Here is a 23,912-nt window from a genome sequence, read left to right on the forward strand (position 1 = left end):
TAAAGGCAGAAACATTTCAATCTATCAGAGAGCAAGAACCCTTTCCATGGATTTAACTCTTTTGGGGGAAGAAACCATCTTTCAGCAGTCTTCTACATGATGACTCAGCTTGACTGTGGCTTTGTAGAAGAACAGAGATAAAGAAGGATGGAGGATTCAAGACATATGTAAAGCCTTATATAGAGCTGGTTATAGTACCTTTTGTGGTGCGGTATACATACTATATGGTGCTATTTGATTATTCCATGGGTTTAGAGGACATGGGTGTGTGGGCAAGGGAAGTGAGGTCAAGTCAGGTAAACAATATTGTATTTTGCTCATCCTGCATCTCCATGATGTGAGAAACACACAGTGGTGTGTGTGTGTGTGTGTGTGTGTGTATACCATTTTACCGGGGGATCGCATTGATGCTGAGCAGATTAAGTTCCACAGCAGGCAATAGAGTAATCTAATTTCCTAGCCCGCTTACTGATATCATGCCACTGTATCCTTACTATTCAGAATCCCCTCTTGTTCTACATTTCCAATCAAGTGTAGGAGCTCAATAGGTCCACTGCTATTCCTACTAAGGCTTTGATCCTGCTTTGTTAGCATATTTTTGTCCAAATGGGACAGTAAGTTAGGGAGAAATAGTGCTAGCCATGATGTTTGGACAGACATACACAGCTATTGTACGTTTTGAGTCAGAAATACCCAAAATAACTATCACAATGATGATAATGATCACTATGATCATTTATTTTCAAACAACAAAATCAATTTGGTATGCAGTCCTAAAGTACTGTACATTCCGTGTTTCTCTTGGAGGAAGGCGCCTACTCATTTGCATTGGTCCTGGATAGTCTCTCTTAGTGGTTGATTAGTGTAAGTGTGGGATCCACACTGCTGGACCAGTTTGAAGCCTGAAGCGCATTTATCATCGTCCCTGGCAGGGTGTACCTTTCTCAGCCTCGCACTGCTCATCTTGCAGCTCGCTCTCAGCCTTGCTTTTCATCTTTTACCTTTCATTTTTGTTTCTTTTTTTGGCTTTGGCCTTTGTTGTTGTTGTTTAAGGGAAGGGGTGGTGTTTGAAGGAAACGTTTTCTTCCCGAAGAAGCCCTTAAAAGAATGTGTCTGATGTTTTATCATTGGAGTGAAAGGTGATATGATAGATATAAATATTTTCAGAAGCCACACCACTGTTCATCATTTGGAGCTACTGATAAAAATACATTCCATCTTCAATTTGAAGTCGTTTTTTCTGTCTCATGGTTGGCCAATCTAGCTACCCCAAATACCAAATAGAATTTGAGGGAAATCTGTATTTGCTTGTATAGCCTAATGCTCATTGAGAAGAAGGGCATTACTCCCTTCAGATGTAAGATGGGTGTGATTATGATCTTGTAATAATTTACTTTGTTACTCCATGTGAAGAAGTTCCAAAGACAAAAAAACTGCCGAACTGTCCTCTAAAAGAAAAGGGTCTTGTTGCTCTAAGGAGAAGGGAGTTTTATGACATCTTCCCAGAGGGGCCCACTTTACGTTTCCAGATGTTCAATTAGCACTATATATGGAGCATTTACCTCTCATTTGCATTTAACTGGCCCATCATCAACTTTTTACACATTACACATTGTCTTTTTAAAGACAAACACTATACAGAGTTATGTTTGTGTATTGTTTTTCTCTTGTTTGTTGTCCATTATGTGGTCCAGTGGCTTTTTTATTTATTTATAATAAGGGATTGACAAAAATAAGTTATAATACTTATGTAGGATAAAGCATAAAATTAATGTTGATGACATTGACGCACCCTCTCCCTCTTCTGTCTATCCTCTCTCTCCTTTCTTTCTCATCTAGTGCTAGAGGCGTCACAACAGACCCTGGTTCGATCCCGGGCTGTATCACAACCGGCCGTGATCGGGAGTACCATAGGGCGGCGGACAATTGGCCCAGTGTCGTCTAAGTTAGGGGAGGGTTTGGCCGGGGTAGGCCGTCATTGTAAATAAGAATTAGATTTTAACTGACTTGCCTAGTTAAATAAAAGTTAATTAAAACAAATAAAATCATCTCTCTCTCCCTTTTGTCAGGCAGGTAAACAGTGACTGGAGCGATTCCTCTCAGAATGGTCCCTCAGGTCTGAATCAGTAATCACTCTTAGATCTCAGACATGAAAGACTTGCGTACGTCTTCCTCAAAATGGCAACTTATTTTCTAATGGATAAAGGGTGAGACGGGAAAGGGGAGGAAGGGTCGGAGAAGAAATGTTGACTTATATTTTAGCCCCCTTGAAAGAACATGAAAGCTAAATAAAAGTGACTGTCACAGAATCATTAACATATTTTATCAATGTCAAGAGGAGCTCTGAAAGAAGAAAAGCCATGGTCCATCCCAGTCTTTAGGAAAGTTCTGGCCTCCAGTAACTATGGGTGAGTACTTAGTACATGATGGTCTGTTTGCCCACTAGTGCATGTAAAAACCAATGTAAGAAGGAAGTCATTAAACAAATTATGCACAGTAATGTTTGATAGAAGCAAGAGAGATTGCTCCTATGAAAAGAACAATGGGCATACAGAATTAGGAGGGATGACAGTGGCAAAGTTTAGGTATCACAGCTAGATGATTGGAGAGGCTGGGCTGCAAGGAAAAAAACTTCAGGCTCTGTTAAAAGTTTCACTATCCATGCTTCCTCATTATTCTTTGCTTACGAAAACAGCTCATCAAAAACTGAGATGATGCAAGCACAACACTAACATCAGCAGCAATTTATCAGAAAAATCGCACAACCCCTAGATCACTTTTCCTTTGAACATCCAGAGGAAATTAGATACATGTCCATCCAGAATCCATGTTGAGCAATGTGCTCCCCCCAAAACAGGCATTTCCCATTGATCTAGTCAACATCAAAACAAATCATGGTGATGAAACAGACCAAAGTGGCACAGTAGGGGGACTTCTACCAAGTATAATCTCTGACAGTATCAAAACAAATCTCTGAGTTTAAGGCTAGATTCTGATAAATAAATTAGGTATTTGCTATGGAATAAATTATAATTCCAGATTATTGGACTATGTTGGATACTTAATTTTGAATACCACAGCACATCCAAACACAATATATAATTTTAGATGTGTGTTCCTTGGGCTTTTGAATGACACCACCCTGTCTATTATGATGAAAAAAAATTGTTTTATGATGTCAACAAGATAAGAGTTTATTTTCTAGAAATTATACAATTATGTCTAGATTATAATCAGGTTTTCTACTAGGCCGATGTATAGACATGGGTTTATGTCGGTTTGTGTAGCTGTCAGGCCTGTACTTTATCTCCATCTGGTGGATATTTGTAAGATTGCAGCTGGCAGGTGCAAGAGGTATACTGAAAACTTTCAAGGTCATGAAGATCACTCCGCTTATTATCTTTCCATTCCAAAAATAGATATCCTTCTTTCCTCCGTTTTGCACATATGTATAGTTAGAATTTTTGGATTCATTTTTACTTGAAAACAAACACATTTTATCCAATTAGTGAAATATGTTTTAAAATAAGATGTTTCGCGTTGAACTGCTGTTCATTTCATTCGCATATTTGACGAGCGTAGTAATACTTTGAAGTGAGAAGACCTACACATACTGCGTTCAAGCAAGACAAAAATTTAATCGCTGCTGCTGATTCGTTCTTTGACTAGGTTGAGTTTGTAAGTAGGTAGAAATTTTGATAACATATTTACATAAATCACCAAAGATTCTGATAGAAATTAAGTGTATACATTAACTTCATGTGAAGAATGGAATCTTAATTTACATGAATTGAATTTTGTACGTTAAATGTTGTCAACTAATGTTAGCTGGCTAGCTAAACAACATTCTTGCTGTTTTTTTTTTTAGATATCACGAAAACTTATCGTGTTAGCTTGTTGAAAATAAGTTGTCATGAAACGTGTTTTTTTTCGTCAAGTTAATGGGCAAAGATAGTTAACTGTCACTCCAATGCTAACTAAACTAGCTTTAAGGGGCCATGTGCCTGCCATGCATTTTTTTACTTCATTGTGGAAGTAGCTAGCCAGCCACTTCCCAGCGCGTGCTTTTAACTTTGTCAACCAATTTCTCTTTTCACTATTTCTGGTTGAAATAATTCTAATAGTTGGCTACAGGTCCTGTTTTTGTTGGCCTAGCTAGGCTTTGGCAAGTAAATGTGTTGCAAGTGACTGTATGTGCTCAAACTTGGTTGACACTATTAGCGACCTAAACCAGCTACCAATTAGCTATCTTACAAGGAACATAGTTATCAAAATATTTTAGTAAATTCTTTGCAATAACACTGTCTTCTCCAAGTTTTAGAAGCTGAAAATGACTGGCCGTGCACGAGCACGATCAAGGGGCCGAGCGCGCGGTCAAGAGTCCGCGGCACCTGGCGTGGTTAGTCTACATGAGCAACTAGTTAATATGCTATCTGTTAACTATGGCCTAGAGTAGTCAATTTTAACACTTTCGTTTTGACGAAATAATTAAAGTACTTGAATCTTAAGGTGTTTGTTAATCAAATGTAAAAAAGTTACAGTTGTCTTATCTGATATGAGTCTGATCTTACCTGCAGACACCCTTTCAGGAGACGGCACGAGAAGCTCCCCCCTCTGAGGGTGAGCTTGTGGGTCGAGGAAGACAGAGAACTGCCCCAGGGGCTGTGTCCTCCGAAGGTGCAGTGCGCTTTTCCTCTGGATCATCTAATATGACATTAACTCCCAAAACAACTTTGATTATGGATAGCTGAATTGAATGGAAATGAAAAAATGCTGTGCATACATTTACAATGAACGATAAAAGGCTAACTTAAATCATTCGTGTTTTGTTTTTTCACAGCCGTTATTCAGATATCTGCAGGGTTTCAGCAGGTGAAGATCGGAGAGAGAGGTGGACGGCGTCGTGACTTTCATGATGCAGGAATCAACACCAGGCAGGCCATGGAGCATGTGAGAGAGTCCAAGTCTGGTGTGTAAATGGCTTATGACTACATGGTTTGACAGGAATTGCCATGATACATCTTTTTTTTCTTTTTTTTTTACACAAAGTGTTACTGAGCTAAATCATTTAGTAAAGATTTCAAACTTAAAATTGCCCTGGCTGCAGTCTGCAATGGTAACCTTTGATATTTCCTCAGGTTTCTCTGGCTCTCCCATTGAGCTGAAAGCCAACTTCTTCAAGATCCTGTCCCGCCCTCAGTGGGTGCTGTACCAGTACCATGTGGACTTCAAGCCCGTCATGGAGTCTCGGCGCCTACGTTCTGCCCTCATGTATCAGCATGAGGAGACACTAGGCAAAGCTCGCACCTTTGATGGAGCCCTCCTCTTCCTGCCTCACAAACTGCACAACACGGTACAGTACATTGGAGGGCACTATTCCTCTGGTGGCTTTATGTAGTGATGTAATTTAGTACTAACTTCCAGTGTAACATGGGATTTACATTTAAAGGTGTAATATGCAGAAATCGCTCTGCCATTTCCTGATTGCTAAAATTCTAATAGTTTGCTTAATTTCAGTTTGACAAAACAATAATCATTGTACCGTCTAAACCACTGTGAAATATTTTAAAATACCAAAATATTGTATTGTACAAAACTGAAACGAAAACTTTCTATGTGAATTTGGTTGGGGGCGCCCAAAAAGTTGCATATTGCAGCTTTAAGTTTCTGTTAAACAACATAGAAGGCTGTTTGGCACCTAGGTGCTTTTTAGACTTAAATGAATACATTATTCTAAATCTGCTGGGTCTTTAGATATACTTTTTTTTGTCTATAGGAGACTGTGCTGTACAGTGAGACCAGAATGGGTGAGAAAGTCCAGATCACTGTCACTCTGACCAATGAGCTGCCCCCCACTTCTCCAGTGTGCCTGCAGTTCTACAACATCATCTTCAGAAGGTCAGAACACCCACTGAAGGGTCATTGTCGTGTTCACAGCTTTGAGTTTCAAAACTCTAAAAATAATATTCCATATCTGTAAAATAGGGGACAGTGACATGTTAATACTAAATCCCTAGCCGTGGCTCTACTCCATCATTGCCTAACAGTTGTCTGTTCTTGTTTTCAGAGTGCTGAGGATGCTGAACATGCAGCAGATTGGACGCCATTACTACAACCCAACAGACCCACTCAATATCCCACAGCACAGGTCTGTATTTCACTAGCCTCAACAGTGGAATCTATGGAGACTAGAGAACCAGAATTAAGCAGTTTGATGTCTTTTGTCGTTTTTCGCTATGTGTGTTCTTCAGGCTGACCATCTGGCCCGGCTTTACTTCTACCATCCTCCAGTATGAGTCCAGCATCATGCTGTGCACGGACGTGAGCCACAAGGTGCTGCGCAGTGAGACGGTGCTCAGCTTCATGATGGGCCTCAGGCAGCAGAGTGGAGATCAGCGCTTCCCAGAGGCCTGCACCAAGGAGCTGGTGGGACTCATCGTCCTCACCAAGTAAGACCCATTACTATAGTGCCTTCAATACTGAACTACAGGAGTCTAATCAGATGAAATCCTAAATCTGTGAATCTTGGCATAGGGAACAACTGCTTGAAAAGTGTTATCCCTTTACACTTCTGGGAATTGGCCTATATGGATAGGGCTAAATTGACACTTTTCTTACAGAATAAATATGGATAACATATGCATAGCCATGGTAGCAATTGAAAGGGAACAGTTTAAAGATAATGGGGAAATTATTAGACCGAAGGTGAGTACACAACAGTTCACCTGACACAAGACTAAATCCAAACATTACACTGTTGATTTTACATTTTCTGTACTTTTCGCATTTGTTGATAACAATCTGAAAATACTCTGGATACATTCAGTAATATAAGACTATTCCTGGAAAATGTGGGGTAGGTGCGACATATGACCAACAAATTACAAGGGTTTGAGTGAGAGGACTAACTGGTGTCTCCAAGTAGCCACACACCGTTCCAAAGTGTGTACAGTTCCTAAGCAGCCACACACCGTTCCAAAGTGTGTACAGTTCCTAAGCAGCCACACACCGTTCCAAAGTGTGTACAGTTCCTAAGCAGTTTCAATGCACTTTTAGAACTTTAAAGTCATGGGTGAAGAGGGAGTACAGGAGGGTGCTGCGCATGCACCCGTGTGGAGCCTTTGTGTTAACCTCTTACATCTAGACGTTCCGCTAGTGGAACACCTGCTCCAATATCCAATGATAGGCGTGGCGCGAATTACAAATTCCTCTAAAATACAAAAACTTCCATTTTTCAAACCTATGACTATTTCACAGCATTTTAAAGACAAGACTCTCCTTTATCTAACCACACTGTCCGATTTCAAAAAGGCTTTACAGCGAAAGCAAAACATTAGATTATGTCAGCAGAGTACCAAGCCAGAAATAATCAGACACCCATTTTTCAAGCTAGCATATAATGTCACAAAAACCCAGAAGACAGCTAAATGCAGCACTAACCTTTGATGATCTTCATCAGATGACACACCTAGGACTTTATGTTATACAATACATGCATGTTTTGTTCAATCAAGTTCATATTTATATCAAAAAACGGCTTTTTACATTAGCATGTGACGTTCAGAACTAGCATACCCCCCGCAAACTTCCGGAGGAATTTGCTAATAATTTACTAAATTACTCACGATAAACGTTCACAAAAAGCATAACAATTATTTTAAGAATTATAGATATAGAACTCCTCTATGCACTCGATATGTCCGATTTTAAAATAGCTTTTTGGTGAAAGCACATTTTGCAATATTCTAAGTACATAGCCCAGCCATCACGGGCTAGCTATTTAGACACCCGGCAAGTTTAGCACTCACCGATATCAGATTTACTATTATAAAAGTTTGATTACCTTTTGTTGTCTTAGTCAGAATGCACTCCCAGGACTGCCACTTCAATAACAAATGTTGGTTTGGTCCAAAATAATCCATCGTTATATCCGAATAGCGGCGTTTTGTCCGTGCGTCCCAGACACTATCCGAAATGGTAAATAAGGGTCGTGCGCATGGCGCAATTCGTGACAAAAAAATGCTAAATATTCCATTACCGTACTTCGAAGCATGTCAACCGCTCTGTAAAATCCATTTTTATGCCATTTTTATCGTAGAAAAGCGATAATATTCCGACCGGGAATCTCCTTTTCGGCAAACAGAGGAAAAAATCACAAAGACGGGGGCGGCCAGGTCACGCGCCTAAGCCCACAGTCCCTTGATCGGCCACTTGAGAAAGGCGATAATGTGTTTCAGCCTGGGGCTGGGATGACGACATTCAGGTTTTTCCCGGGCTCTGAGCGCCCATGGACGACGTAGGAAGTGTCACGTTAGAGCAGAGATCCTTTGTAAAAGATAGAGATGGCAAAGAAGTTCCAGAAATGGTCAGACAGGCCACTTCCTGTAAAGGAATCTCTCAGGTTTTGACCTGCCATTTGAGTTCTGTTATACACAGACACCATTCAAACAGTTTTAGAAACTTTAGGGTGTTTTCTATCCATATATAATAAGTATATGCATATTCTAGTTACTGGGTAGGATTAGTAACCAGATTAAATCGGGTACATTTTTTATCCAGCCGTGAAAATACTGCCCCCCTAGCCATAAGAGGTTAAGCGAGGGCAGCAAGAAGCCAAGGTAAGTTGCTAGCTAGCATTAAACTTATCTTATAAAAAACTATCAATCTTAACATAATCACTAGTTAACTACACATGGTTGATGATATTACTAGTTTATCTAACGTGTCCTTCGTTGCATATAATCGATGCGGTGCCTGTTAATTTATCATTGAATCATAGCCTATTTCGCCAAACGGTGTTGATTTAACGAGCGCATTTGCGAAAAAAGCACTGTCGTTGCACCAATGTACCTAACCATAAACATCAATGCCTTTCTTTAAAATCAACAAACAAGTGTATATATTTTTAAACCTACATATTTAGTTAATATTGCCTGCCAACATGAAATTGTGTCACATCTCTAGCGTTCATTGCACGCAGAGTCAGGGTATATGCAACAGTTTGGGCCGCCTGGCTCGTTGCGAACTAATTTGCCAGAATTTTACGTAATTATGAAATAACATTGACATAACATAACTCGTAAGCATTCATTCAGACAGCACTTTCGTGTGTTTTGCCAGCAGCTCTTCGCTGTTTCAAGCTGTTTATGACGTCAAACTGGGTGGGTATAATTTGTGGAACGTTCCAACAGGAATCTATTCCAAAAACTTCGTAAATAACAAGGTTGCCAAAAAACAACGCATACAAAGTTGTATAGCGGAAGAATAAGATACCGGGTAGTGAGTGGTCTATTTCATTGCGTTTTTCACTCATCACGTTTATTCCGAAAAATGTCTATCCTCACTCTAGGTGCCTATAGACAAACATTAAGAATAAGCTACGTGGTGAGTTGGTGCCTATTCGGTAACTAGTTAGCTAGGTTTGTATGCGTTGCTACTTTGTATGCGTTGTTGGTTGGCAACCTTTTACTTTACGTTTTTTGGAACAGATTCCTGTTGGAGCGTTCCACAAATTATACCCACCCCTTCAAGCCTGTCAACTCCCAAGTTTAGGCTGGTGTAACCGATGTGAAATGGCTAGCTAGTTAGCGGGGTGCGCGCTAATAGCGTTTCAAACGTCACTCACTCTGAGACTTGGAGAAGTTGTTTCCCCTCCTCTGCATGGGTAACGCTGCTTCGAGGGTGGCTGTTGTCGATGTGTTCCTGGTTCAAGCCCAGGTAGGAGCAAGGAGAGGGACGGAAGCTATACTGTTACACTGGCAATACTAAAGTGCCTATAAGAACATCCAATAGTCAAAGGTATATGAAATACAAATCGTATAGAGAGAAATAGTCCTATAATTCCTATAATAACTACAACCTAAAACTTATCTGGGAATATTGAAGACTCATGTTAAAAGGAACCACCAGCTTTCATATGTTCCCATGTTCTGAGCAAGGAACTTAAACCTTAGCTTTTTTACATGGCACATATTGCACTTTTACATTCTTCTCCAACACTTTGTTTTGCATTATTTAAACCAAATTGAACATGTTTCATTATTTATTTGAGGCTAAATTGATTTTATTGATGTATTATATTAAGTTAAAATAAGTGTTCATTCAGTATTGTTGTAATTATCATTATTATAAATAAATAAATCGTCCGTTTAATCGGTATCGCCGGTTTTTGGTCATCCAATAATCGGCATCGGCAAAAAAAAAAAAAAATCATAATCGGTCGTCCTCTAGTCATGAGTGCATTCAGGTGCGTGTGTTTCGGGGAGTTTTCTTCACAATAAACAAACGAGCACATTCTGTTCAAAACAACCTAGTGTATGAAGCCATGTCATCTTGTAACTGTACATCAAACACAGTGATGTTAAACGTTAACACTGTATATGCACATTTGGACTCACAGTTGTTTGGCTGGCTTGTATGACATCAAAGCTGTGTTTATTATAATCCTCAATGTCTCATCTTTCAAAATACATAGTCATCAATTTACAGCATTTCCCTCACTCAAACAACAAAAAATGTTGGTCAGTTAACGGGAGGGATGGGGCAATTTCTTGTGTGAGGTGCTCAAGTTCAGAATCTTTGTCAGTCAAAACCCATACAGCGCCATAAAGCGGAGAGACAGAGCTCTGACGTCATGTATAGCATGTTAGTGGCCAACTCTGCCATTTTTCAACCCTGAGTACGAGTGTAAAGGGCTATGGTCTTTGCTTCCATGTATTTCACATAAGCACTATTGATAACATGTTAAGATTCTGCCATGGGTAACAATGACATGAATTAACAATGGAAAATTAGGCTTCATCCTAATGTAAATGCATAATTTCCCTTAGGTACAACAACAAAACCTACAGGATTGATGACATTGCGTGGGACCATACTCCCAACAACACATTCAAGAGGGGAGACTCTGAGATTTCTTTCAAAGACTACTACAAGGCAGTAGGTTTTGTCCCAAACACACGCATTTGAGCTGTTGTCACTTAATGGAACCTTGACTGAACTAACGGTTGTTTAATGTGTCTTCAGCAATATGGTCTGGACATCACCGACGGCAACCAGGTGCTTCTGATCAGCCATATGAAGAAGATGGGTCCTTCTGGAGGACCGCCCCAAGGGCCGGCCATGCTTGTCCCAGAGTTCTGCTACCTCACAGGTACCACTGACTATAACAAAACACTGCAAATGTTTTTTAAGTGTTAAATGTACTGTCGTGCCAAGTATTATGTGATCAAACCACAACTTTTGGCTTCTGTGTGTCTTTTCTTCAAAAGGCCTGACTGACAAGATGCGTGCTGACTTCAACATCATGAAGGACCTGTCCACCCACACCAGACTGACCCCAGAGCAGAGGGAGGGGCGGCTCAACCGCTTCGTTGGGAACATCCACCAGTAAGTTTAATGTCTGTGGTTTCTATTCCCCTGTTTTGATTGATTACAATACTGATCATCTCTTTATTTTGCAGGAACACGGAGGCCCAGACAGAGCTGAATACCTGGGGGCTCAACTTTGACAACAAACTCCTGAGCCTCACAGGCAGAGTCCTCCCTGCGGAAAGGATTGTGCAGGGATCCAGAACGGTATATAAACCAACACAAAATCAAAGTTTTAGTGTTGTTTATATCAGAATATGGGGGTGGGAGGTCTTCCTGCACTTTCCCGATTTAACAGGTTAACATTCAATGTTTGAAGTATGGTATTTTCAGCAGATGTAATGTAACTGCTATTTCTTGTATTTTCTCCTAGTATGAGTACAACCCCTGGCAAGCAGACTGGTCCAAGGAAATGAGAGGCATCCCACTGATCAGTTGCCGACCACTGGAGAACTGGTTAATGTTCTTCACCCGCAGGAACAATGATGTGGCCCAGGCCCTCCTGCAGACCCTCAACAAGGTCTCCACACCCCTGGGCATCCGCATGCAGAGGGCCATCATGTGAGTGCACACACACACAGAGAGTAAGATACAGAGAACTGCACTACCCAGTTGTATGGAATACCAAGTGAAGCCTTTCTCACCAGAGAAATGACTTGATGTCCCAGAGTTGACATAACATTGCAATCTTCCAGGGTGGAGTACGAGGACCGCCAGGAGTCTCTGCTCAGGGCCCTGCAGCAGAATGTTAAGAAAGAAACCCAGATGGTCAGTAGTCACTCAGCTAAAGTCTGGCTAAACATGACTGTCATGGTGTTATTATAAACATGTTGCAGCTATATGTCAGGAATCTATGTCAGTTGTGTTGGGTTCCTTCCTAAGGTGGTGGTGGTCCTGCCCAGCAACAGAAAGGACAAGTACGACAGTGTGAAGAAGTATCTGTGTGTGGACTGCCCCACACCCAGCCAGTGTGTGGTGGCCCGCACCCTCGCCAAACAACAGGCCCTCATGACTGTGGCCACCAAGATCGCCCTGCAGATTAACTGCAAGATGGGAGGAGAGCTGTGGAGCGTGGAGATCCCAGTAAGACACACGCACAAATCAAATGCATCCAATGCAATGTATTTCTATGGAAGAATGTGCCTATGCTAAGCCGTTACACTTGAAAGACATAACCACCTTACCTCCCTGTGTTACAGCTGAAGCAGCTGATGATTGTGGGCATTGACTGCTACCACGACACGGCTGCTGGCAAGAGATCAATTGGAGCTCTGGTGGCCAGTCTTAACCAGGGCATGTCCAGGTATGTGTCCTTATGGCCAGGAGGCATGCATGGACACTTTCCCATCAGGGTTTGTTGCCAAGCTAAGAGTGTGATGGCAGAAGCTGATATTATGATGAATGAGTTAACAATTAAACTAATGGGACATACCTCTGATTTCCCAGGTGGTTCTCAAAGTGTGTGTTGCAGAACCGTGGACAGGAGATCATGGACGGACTCAAGGTGGCGCTGCAAGGCATGTTCAGTCAAATCAAACACTTGTTACATAAAAGGAATTATTAAAAGCTCACTTCCAAGTGTTTTTCTATGATCTATTTGAGCCAATTTAGTGAGTCACCTTGTAACAGCTTTTTCAAAGTCTAGGGCTGAAAGGGTTTTATCCCTATTGAAGTTTGTGACCATGATCCCCAGTATCCTGACAGCAGGCTCTTTTCCAGGTGCCCTGAAGGCGTGGCTGAAGCACAACAACTGCCTGCCGTCACGTATCATTGTCTACAGAGACGGAGTGGGAGACGGGATGCTGCAGAGCGTGGTCAACTACGAGGTGCCACAGATCATGGAGTCCATCAAGACCATGGGACACGACTACGCGTAAGAGACAATCTATTCTAGAAACTCACCACTGTATTGACTCCATTTCAATCACCGGTAATTATTTTACTGATATTGTTCTTTCCTGTGTTACCCCCTCCTAGACCCAAACTCACCTTGGTGGTTGTGAAGAAGCGCATCAGTTCCAGGTTCTTTGCCCGCATCGATGGCAAGCTGACCAACCCTCCCCCTGGAACATGCATCGATACTGAGGTCACCCGCCCAGAATGGTACGATCACTGATAAATCAGTCAATGTCAATCATGGAAATGTAATCATGTGTGACTACGTATCCTTATTGTCTGTCTTTCCTTTTCAGGTACGACTTCTTCATTGTCAGCCAGGCCGTCCGCATGGGCAGTGTCTCCCCAACCCACTACAATGTGGTGTATGACAGCAGCGGACTGAAGCCTGACCACATGCAGCGACTGACCTACAAACTCTGCCACATGTACTACAACTGGCAGGTAGGCTGGATTATCGTGGCTGGTTGTATTGCAAACATTCCTAGCTGAAGACTACTGCTCTATCATATTGATTGCTATATTGTTGAGTATTGTTTATTTCAGACATGATAGTAAGTAGTATATTGTGGGTATGCATGTCATTGGTTTTCTGTGTGCTTATCTCCAGGGAATCATCAGAGTGCCTGCACCCTGTCAATATGCCCACAAATTGGCCTTCCTGGTGGGCCAGAGCATCCACAGAGAGCCCAACATGAACCTGGATGACTTCCTCTACTACCTGTAAGAGAGCACAAGCTACCTAAAGAGTACATTGGAGAACTTGGTTTCCTTGAAACTGTTTGATTTTTGTTCAGGAAATTGACTGAATTTACTTTGGGGTAAAGTGGTTCGGATATTCCCCAATTTACAGGAGAGTGAAACCATTTTTATTTTTTTATACTTCAGCAATTTGATTCTCTTCTGTTTTATGCTACTGTTTTATTTGAAAAAATATTTGTAGATGGTCATTGCAAAGTGTTTTATTTGTGTGACATGGTATGAGACTGTTTTGAGAAGTTTGCTACCTCAGCTTTTATTTTCGCTGTACAGTGCATTTGGAAAGTATTCAGACCCCTTGACTTTCTCCACATTTTGTTACGTTACAGCCATATTCTAAAAACTGATTAATTATTGCTGTTTTTCCTCATCAATTTACACACAATACCCAATAATGACAAAGCAAAAAATATGTAAGTATTCAGACTCTTTACTCAGTACTTTGTGGAAGCACCTTTGGCAGCAAGTACAACCTCGAGACTTCTTGTGTATGACGTTACAAGCTTGGCACACCTGTATTTGGGGAGTTTCTCCCATTCTTCTCTGCAGATCCTCTCAAGCTCTGTCAGGTTGGATGGGGAGCGTCACTGCACAGCTATTTTCAGGTCTCCAGAGATGTTCAACCAGGTTCAAGTCCGGGCTCTGGCTGGGCCACTCAAAGACAATCAGAGACTTGTCCCGAAGTCACACCTGCGTTGTCTTGGTTGTGTGCTTAGGGTCGTTGTCCTGTTGGAAGATGAACCTTCGCCCCAGTCTGAGGTCCTGAGCGCTTTGGAGCAAGTTTTTATTGAGGATCTCTGTTAATCTTTTTCCTCGATCCTGACTAGTCTCCCGGTCTCTGCCTCAGAAAAACATCCCCACAGCATGATGCTGCCACCATCATGCTTCACCATAGGGATGGTGCCAGGTTTCCTCCAGAGGTGAAGCTTGGCATTCAGGCCAAAGAGTTAAATCTTGGTATCATCAGACTAGAGGATGTTATTTCTCATGGTCCCAGAGTCCTTTAGGTGTCTTTTGGCAAACTCCAAGCGTCTGTCTTCTTTTACTGAGGAGTGGCTTCCATCTGGCATACCATAAAGACCTAATTGGTGGAGTGCTGCAGTGATGGTTGTCCTTCTGGAAGGTTCTCCCATCTCCACAGAGGAACTCTGGTCAATCTGACAGAGCTCCATCGGGTTCTTGGTCACCTCCGTGACCAAGGCCCTTCTCCCCTGATTGCTCAGTTTGGCCGGCCAGCTCTAGGAAGTGTCTTGGTGGTTCCAAACTATAAGGTCCCACATTGTCAACTGTGGGACCTTATATAGACAGGTGTGTGCCTTTCTGAATCATGTCCAATCAATTGAATTTACCACAGGTGGACTCCAATCAAGTTGTAGAAACATAATGCACCTGAGCTCAATTTCGAGTCTCATAGCAAAGGGTCTGAAAACGTATGTAAATAAGGTATTTCTGTTTTTTATTTTTAATACATTTGCAAAAATGTCTAAACCTGTTTTTGCTTTGTCATCATGGGGTATTGTGTGTAGATTGAGGGGAAAAAAATATTTTATCAATTTTAGAATAAGGCTGTAACATAACAAAATGTGGAAAAATGTGGTTTGATTACTTTCTGAATGCACTGTACCTCTTTGTTCAATATCACAGTGAACATTAAGGTTATTGTCTGGTTTGAAAAATTATTGTTTCAACTTTGGTGCAAAGTTGAACTTATGACATGTTTAAAAAAAAAAATGCAGTTAAATCAATTGATTAAAATAATTGTGGATCAAGTTTTGTTTAATTTGATAACTTTAACTGAAGGGTAAACTTTGTAGTACTGTTATTGCATTACTGTCTTGCATGCTCAAACTCAACTCTGGACCTCAAAACCAATTCCACTGTGTTTTTTCATTGTTCCTCTCTAATCAGGGACTGATTTAGACCTGTTACACCAGGTGGGTGCAATTAATTATCAGGTATAACAGAAAACCAGCAGGCTCAGAAAGTCGTAGGGCAAGAGTTGAATACCCCTGGTCTAGCAGTTAGTATTTGAAGTTGTGATAATTACACTTCCCTTTCCTTTTTCAGGCCTATGCCCTTTTTGGAGAAATTTGATTAAGTCAATACTCAGGACTTTGATATTAATGTTTATGGCTTGATTTAATCCGTAGTGCTGTAGACCTCCACTACATACAGCGCAATAGAAATTTAAAGACAATGTTCGCTGAGACCGCATTCACGGTAAGACTGTCCGCTCAATCGGAAATTACCTTTATATTTCAAATTGCTCTACATCTCTGAACGATTTGGATTGAGTCCTTAATCCTTTGACTTTGCTGTTGCACCATGGCATTTGGTGAATAAAACACAGCGCAAACAGCATTACAAAATATGAAATTTATTTGATAAATTTTTTTGCACATGCACACCCACACAATATTTTGTAACCACCAATATAGGCTGATATTTTTTGTCATAAAGCTAGCACACAATTGCAGACTTTTAAAACATTATGGTTTTGAAGACACCATGGGGAAAGCTTTGCACTGTTTGATTATAAATTTTAATGTACAAAAAAGGCAGTCTGAAAATCAAGTATAAACATTTAAAAACAATTTACAAATGGACAAAGTACAAAAAGAGCAACAGTCAAAACAATATATATAGAAGCAATGACCGACAATTGTACAAAAAGTTGTACAGAATGCTTTTCGTACATTCTTTTTTGGCAGTCTCAGTTCAAATCTCATGTAAGTAGTGTAGTCCAGAAAAAGCTGTGATATAAAGTGAATGGAAGGATGAAATGATTAACAAAATAGTGTAAGGGTTAACAGATGGAAGGTTTCATTTCACATATGAACTAGACCAGAGAACGCTGGACATCTGCATACTCCTAATGGATAGTTTTGATAAATAAAATGCATTGGCTTTCAATTAATCATACATTCACTACTCTGTGCTAGTTGGGTGCTGACACAAATACAGTACTTCTACCCTTTGCAAATATATGAAATGGAGAGTTGACTTCTGTGAACCTGTAGTCAAATTAGTTGAACTTATAGGGGTCATTATGGAGGTAGACTTGTCTTGTTGAAATCACAATTTCTATGTAACAACACTTGATATAGGGCTTTTATCTGATGGTTATTCAATCAAACCTAGTCTCTGTCATAAGTCAAACATTTTCCTGCTTCCGAGAATTGCAAGTTTGGAGTGTACTCTACAAAACTTAGTTTGAAACAAATAATACCAACTGCTGATTGCAACTTATCCTGGAAACAGTTAATTAAACTGGCCTTCAATTGCATTTCTTTCACATCCATTGTCTTGTACACAAATGTGTCAAAATGGGATTGTGAATGCTGTAAATACATTGCATGTATAACATGAAGAACAAAATAAAGTGCCTTATTTTTTTTGTCTTTTTGTGCCAAAATAGTGTGAAACATTAAAACGTAAATACACATTTACATTCCCCCTTACTTTTTTGTATTGAATTTTGTTTGAATGTCATTTTAATGCGCTGGTCCTCCAAAAATAATTCCTACAAGTAATAAACTGCACATCACTAGTCTTGATCAACATAATTTACAAATACATTTCATTTTTAGAAGTAAATCAATGACTTGAATGCATACAGGACATAACGCTCCACTCACTGGACAAAATACAAACCATTGTGCATTTATAAGGCAAATACATGGAGGTTGGTTTCAACTAGGCATTTCATGACAATTGAACAACAAAAATATACTGAATCTTGAAACCCTGTCCTATCTAATGTCCTTGTCCAGAGTTATTTCAGTGTGCCTGAAGAACTGACACTTGCTGTTAAGAATTGATACTTGCTTATCAAATTCTCTCCAGACCAATCTGACTCAAGTCTTTCTGGAGATTTTGCATATTTTACCACAGCACATATCGTGACTTCAGGTGCTAAGGTGGTGACTAGTCAAATGTGTACCTGGGCTCGAATTGAACTGAGTACGAATGTGACAATTAGGTTTGTATTGAATATTCTGTTTTAAGTAAACATTTTTTTTTTACTATTCATTTAGCAAATATTGCTCATACGGTATCATAAAAATGCACTGACAAAGCATGCAAATTGAGCCTTGAGTTCTGATAGAAAAGGCCATCAGTTAGCATGTGCTTTCAAAGGTTGGGTGGGAATTATTATTCTGGATGTGGTTTAGGTAAAACATGCAAACCTCCTATACAGTTCAAATGACCTCAGCTGCCTGACCCTAAAACTGCTCTTTTCCTTGCATCAATATGGGTACTACAATGTGAAGGTTTGGTTAAGGTGAGCCACCAGCAGTATTATCAAGTATGATGTTGACTGGCCATTCTGAGCCCTATCCTTTGATCTCAGACCAAAAGAGACTCTGGTATAAACTCCTCTTACTCTGAGGAACATTGTGGTCTACAGCATCATCAAACACACCTACGTACCTATTGGCCTTCAAAATAGAGAATATTTCAAATCATCCATCGTGTTGCAGTCTTCTGCTTCAGATAGCAAAACATAAATGACCAGAGGTTGGCTTATGACACTAAATGTCAAACTATGAGGTCCCTGAACCATATTCAAAATACATACTGAAATTTAAATAAGAAAATATGGTTTCTAGAATACAACAGATTTGTACATTTTGACCACTTTTTTTCTTCTCACAGGACTGAATTTACAGTAATGGAAGTGTTGGAGATGAATGTGGTTGGTAATATACTTCAAGTATTTGAAGGGGTTATTTTACAGCGCCAAGTCTTTTCAATAGTTTCTTCCCTTTGGAGAGCAGTCCCTTTTTCTTTTTGGAGGACAAGTCGCAGGGGCCCCTGATGGGACTGCCAGGCCCCACGGTAGCAGGGCCAGAGCCAGGGATGTGTTGGCGCACTGTGGGGGAGGCGGCTCTTCTGGGCGGACCCGATTTTTCCAATGGAACCTAATGGGAGACCCGTAAGGGACAGTTCAGCGGGGTTAAAAAGCCAACCCTCTTGCACCCCAGTCACTACTCCCTTCCACTTAGTCCTTTCTGTCTCAGCAGGGCCACCATACTTTTGGCTTCATCAGTCTATCTCCCTCATAGCGTAGCCCAGTTCAACTTGTAAATGTTAGGATATTGTATCTTTAGTCTACTGAGGTGCTGTATACCCCCCTCCCCCACTGCCATTTAGGTAGTCTTTCATCAAGCAGGTTTAAATGATAGACTTCAATGTCAAAGAATGTCCACATACTCTTTACCAATCACACATTTCTATGCTGAGATTCTCCAGAATGGCTATCAATGGCATAGGCCATGTCTTTCACACACACAAAAACAAGAGATACAATATTGTATTAACATTATGGGACAACATATGACAGCAGATTTTCTTTTTAAATATAAAGGGCATTCATATACAACTGGGTTACAGTAAACAATATTTAAATATTCCTTAATTGTAATCATGAGCTAAAAGGCTTCTTTTCAATTGCACTTAGGAAAGATGTATCCTTAAGATCCCATTAACATGAGACTAGTCTCTAGCACTAGTCTCTACAATAGATATAGTATTGTCTCTGGCACTAGTCTCTAGCACTAGTCTCTACAGTAGGTATAGTATAGTCTCTGGCACTAGTCTCTACAGTAGATATAGTATAGTCTCTGGCACTAGTCTCTACAGTAGATATAGTATTGTCTCTGGCACTAGTCTCTACAATAGATATAGTATTGTCTCTGGCACTAGTCTCTACAGTAGATATAGTATAGTCTCTAGCACTAGTCTCTACAGTAGATATAGTATAGTCTCTGGCACTAGTCTCTACAGTAGATATAGTATAGTCTCTGGCACTAGTCTCTACAATAGATATAGTATTGTCTCTGGCACTAGTCTCTACAGTAGATATAGTATAGTCTCTGGCACTAGTCTCTACAGTAGATATAGTATAGTCTCTGGCACTAGTCTCTACAATAGATATAGTATTGTCTCTGGCACTAGTCTCTACAGTAGATATAGTATAGTCTCTAGCACTAGTCTCTACAGTAGGTATAGTATAGTCTCTGGCACTAGTCTCTACAGTAGATATAGTATAGTCTCTGGCACTAGTCTCTACAGTAGATATAGTATTGTCTCTGGCACTAGTCTCTACAGTAGATATAGTATAGTCTCTGGCACTAGTCTCTACAGTAGATATAGTATAGTCTCTAGCACTAGTCTCTACAGTAGGTATAGTATAGTCTCTAGCACTAGTCTCTACAGTAGATATAGTATAGTCTCTAGCACTAGTCTCTACAGTAGATATAGTATAGTCTCTAGCACTAGTCTCTACAGTAGATATAGTATAGTCTCTAGCACTAGTCTCTACAGTAGATATAGTATAGTCTCTAGCACTAGTCTCTACAGTAGGTATAGTATAGTCTGGCACTAGTCTCTACAGTATATATAGTATAGTCTCTAGCACTAGTCTCTACAGTAGATATAGTATAGTCTCTAGCACTAGTCTCTACAGTAGATATAGTATAGTCTCTGGCACTAGTCTCTACAGTAGATATAGTATTGTCTCTGGCACTAGTCTCTACAGTAGATATAGTATAGTCTCTAGCACTAGTCTCTACAGTAGATATAGTATAGTCTCTGGCACTAGTCTCTACAGTAGGTATAGTATAGTCTCTAGCACTAGTCTCTACAGTAGATATAGTATAGTCTCTGGCACTAGTCTCTACAGTAGATATAGTATAGTCTCTAGCACTAGTCTCTACAGTAGATATAGTATAGTCTCTGGCACTAGTCTCTACAGTAGGTATAGTATATAACTATATATAGACACGTCCAGATAAATAAGAGGGTCATATTATTCTGCACATTGAACGTTCATAATTTATCATACGTCGAGAGGGGATAAGGGTTTCAATTTACCAGTTTTTGAAGCAATTAATCACTTTTCATCAAGGTAACTTCATCAAGGTTGTTGGAACCAATTTAACCTGCTTTAAAAAAAGTTGTATTTACAAATCTGATCACAAGCAACTTAAATATTTATACAAACTAAATAAAAAAGTGATTTTCAATTTCTCATGTTAATTAAAATAACTTTTTGAATTCGAATTGATGACACTTTCTATGAGGAAAAAATGTTAGTAGCTATTTTTGCCATTTTGCATAATTCCTTATGTGAGAGAAAAAGTGCACCCCACTAACAACTTAACAAAGGCATGTGGAGCGGACCACTATCTTGGGTATCTATGGGTAAAGTAATGCCAATTAAATGTTTATCTGATTGATTGGAAACCTCAACAAGGAGTTGCCTGTCTGGCAGACAGTTCATTACCACTGACTTGTTTCTAGCGGAGTTTGATTAGATTAAGCGTGGCAGGGTGCACTACTTCAAGGAGAGGGGAGGTTCTATCAGAATGTTAGCTATAGAGTCTGTTTGAATGTTACCACTAGTACTACAGGGAGGCAACCTAGGCGTGCAACAATGGCCTTTTAGCTTACCATGAGTTACAGCAGGAGACTTATCTTGAGAGAAGGACATTGTAATGTACAACACCCAGAGAAACAACTGAAGATACCATGCTTCTTGTCTAATGCATTGGCTAGGGTGGTCGTCCTTAAGTTAACACAACAACCTGAATGCTTTTACAATAAACTCACGTCAAATAAAAGCATGTACACTGGGATCACCCTGGTGTGTACCACAGTATTCTATAAATATTTACATCCATTGAAAAGGAATTAACTGAAATTTAAGCTGGCAAAATTATAGTCATATAAACGGAGTGTGTGTTGCGTACCGGAAACTAAGGGGAACCCATGTCATCTGCATTAGACGAGGGCTGCGTAACCTTGGTATCCTCAGTTGCTCACTTACGTGATGGAAACAGCCTTTAAGGTGTGAAATGAACACTCTTCTTCTGTTTTGCCAAGCGGTGAGGAAAGAAATCAAATAAAAAAATGCAGTGATGGCGTTTCAATAGGCACTATGAGAATGACAAATTATAAAACCAACCAAGAAACTTGAGATGAAATCTGCTCATATTCAAACATTAACTTGCAATTATTTGTTAAATACAGAATTATTGTAACATTATTTTACAGCTAGTTATAATTATAATGACATTTGAAATTATACTCTCAAAGAGCAACATAAGCTTCTTGATGCTATTATACAAGTAAGCAATATACAAAAACAAGGCTTTCAGGAGCAAATACAAAAGTTCTACTGTACTAGACTTATTGTTCACTATAAAAAGGTTCAAAGGGAAATCATGCATCTTAAAGAGAGAACATGCAGTGCTACAGTCTAGATATTTCATCCTCCAGTACATCAAAACTATTTCCTCTATTAGAAACACAGGTAATATTCATAAAGCATTTATTACAATACTAAATATGCATGTGCAAAAAAAACATTGCATGTTGTTGACTGCTATTTTTCAAGACATTACATGACAATAATTCTGCTTTTCTTTTATTATTTCGGTCTATTCTCTTTGAGAACGCTTTATGAATATGTCCACATATTTTACAATGCATGTCCCCCCCACCCCCACGGCAGTCAACATTGAAAATAAAAGTTCCTATGTCAAGTATTAATAGTTTTCTTTATATTTCTGAGACATCAACAACGTTACAGCATAATGCTCCAAAGTCTGAATTCCCATCATATGTTCAGGAATGAAACACAAGCACAGACGGAAAACTAAAGGAGTAAGGAGGTAAAGGGAACGGAAAAGAGTAAATGGATGACAGAGGGCTAGTACTGCGAGAGAGCATGTACCCTTTTGGTCTTTATCCGCGCTGCAGCGTCCTGCGGGTATCGAGAATCTCGAGACTGAGTGTCAGTGAGAAAAACCTCAACATCATCAGGCACTTCTTCTAGAAAGTTGGAGGGAACAAGACCTTTGTGTCCATTGAGCTCGCCCTGAGGGATCACAAACACACAGGGTGACTGGCATAGAATGTACTTTGCACTCAACAATATAGGAAACTAGACTAAAGGGATATTAAATTATAATTTTAAATTGTTTATCATACGGCTACTATTACTATCACTGTAATTTTTACTGTGTTTATTTGCACTAAGCTGGTTGAAGAAATATGAACTACTTTATATCAAGTGTAAGTCACATCTCACATACTTACATAATGAAACCCATCTTCATCAATTTCACCAAATACTGTTATGACGTCACCAGCACAGAATGTCAGTTCAGCCTGTCAAAACAGGTTTGAGTTCAGTTTGACCTGCTTTCTCTACATCAAAGCAGCTTGCATCTGTTGAAGATTCTCTCTATAACCCAACCACGTGGGACACTGTTAGGGTTTAATTTGTGTGAAATACTGTACTTCCTATTCCAATCACTGAGATGCATTGTAAATCTAGAAGTGTCAGTACAGTCTTGGCAGACTGCTGCAACTATCAAATGCATCAAGTGTTGGATATTTGAAGACAGGATTGCAACCAGTGATGTGTATAAACCCTGGATGACTGACAGGGGGCGCTGTAATGAAGCCGCCATACAGCCATCTTGGTACTCATCCTCCATTGTCAAAAAAGATTTTGGAGGCAATAGAAATGCATTTATTGACACATTTATTATATGACAGACACCTTAATACATACTTTTAAATTATATTATGTGAACTGAACATACATATAAAACATGAAAAAATATATAAAAACATTTTCCTTTTTTTATACTAATGTTATTGTCCCTACTACAACAAAAAAATACTTAAATACATGTAATTTTGTCCTTGAAACATTTCATTGAGATACTGTAGAATTCCATTAATTCCTATGGAGGAGTGCTCCTTCTGGGTAGTGCCAATATGGCTGACCGGTGGCTTCAAAGCCTCTCAATGGCCAACACATAGCATCAGCAATCCAAGGTTTGTATACATCATTGATTGCAGCACAG

At 39.9% G+C, this 23,912-nt stretch overlaps 2 protein-coding genes across 3 annotated transcripts in view; one reads left to right on the forward strand and one right to left on the reverse strand.

The window, feature by feature from the left end:
- The first annotated feature begins 3,477 nt into the window (after nucleotides 1-3,477).
- Nucleotides 3,478-15,794, forward strand: piwil1 (piwi-like RNA-mediated gene silencing 1). Of its 2 annotated transcripts, none has more exons than XM_014171837.3 (21): nucleotides 3,478-3,682; nucleotides 4,316-4,399; nucleotides 4,578-4,677; nucleotides 4,841-4,969; nucleotides 5,139-5,353; nucleotides 5,777-5,898; nucleotides 6,068-6,148; nucleotides 6,252-6,449; nucleotides 10,830-10,938; nucleotides 11,026-11,152; nucleotides 11,271-11,388; nucleotides 11,463-11,577; nucleotides 11,744-11,931; nucleotides 12,066-12,138; nucleotides 12,253-12,453; nucleotides 12,570-12,673; nucleotides 12,817-12,887; nucleotides 13,090-13,243; nucleotides 13,348-13,473; nucleotides 13,563-13,710; nucleotides 13,877-15,794. In XM_014171837.3, the coding sequence occupies exons 2-21, from the start codon at nucleotides 4,331-4,333 to the stop codon at nucleotides 13,991-13,993; spliced, it is 2,565 nt and encodes an 854-aa protein (XP_014027312.3). In that variant the 5' UTR covers nucleotides 3,478-3,682; nucleotides 4,316-4,330; the 3' UTR covers nucleotides 13,994-15,794. The 2 variants fall into 2 exon arrangements, with proteins under 2 accessions (XP_014027312.3, XP_014027311.3); XM_014171836.3 differs by having other exon boundaries at nucleotides 3,478-3,678.
- A 602-nt stretch (nucleotides 15,795-16,396) lies between these two features.
- LOC106585527 (RIMS-binding protein 2) overlaps nucleotides 16,397-23,912 on the reverse strand; it is a 56,108-nt gene continuing 48,592 nt past the window's right edge. The window contains exons 17-19 of the mRNA XM_082968595.1: nucleotides 23,134-23,205; nucleotides 22,769-22,912; nucleotides 16,397-18,950 (exon numbers count right to left, since the gene is read on the reverse strand). Coding sequence (XP_082824721.1) covers nucleotides 18,756-18,950; nucleotides 22,769-22,912; nucleotides 23,134-23,205 — 411 coding nt within the window. The 3' untranslated portion in view covers nucleotides 16,397-18,755. The remainder of the gene's footprint in view (nucleotides 18,951-22,768; nucleotides 22,913-23,133; nucleotides 23,206-23,912) is intronic.

The sequence above is a fragment of the Salmo salar genome, chromosome 24, assembly GCF_965601325.2.
Source record: "Salmo salar chromosome 24, fSalSal1, whole genome shotgun sequence".
Classification (NCBI taxonomy): domain Eukaryota; kingdom Metazoa; phylum Chordata; class Actinopteri; order Salmoniformes; family Salmonidae; genus Salmo; species Salmo salar.

Coding starts and splice junctions, on each gene's coding strand:
- piwil1 (XM_014171837.3), top strand. CDS start 4,331: ATGACTGGCCGTGCACGAGCACGATCAAGGGGCCGAGCGCGCGGTCAA. Junction 6,149..6,251: donor CTCAATATCCCACAGCACAG/GTCTGTATTTCA, acceptor TGTGTTCTTCAG/GCTGACCATCTGGCCCGGCT. Junction 12,454..12,569: donor TGTGGAGCGTGGAGATCCCA/GTAAGACACACG, acceptor CCTGTGTTACAG/CTGAAGCAGCTGATGATTGT.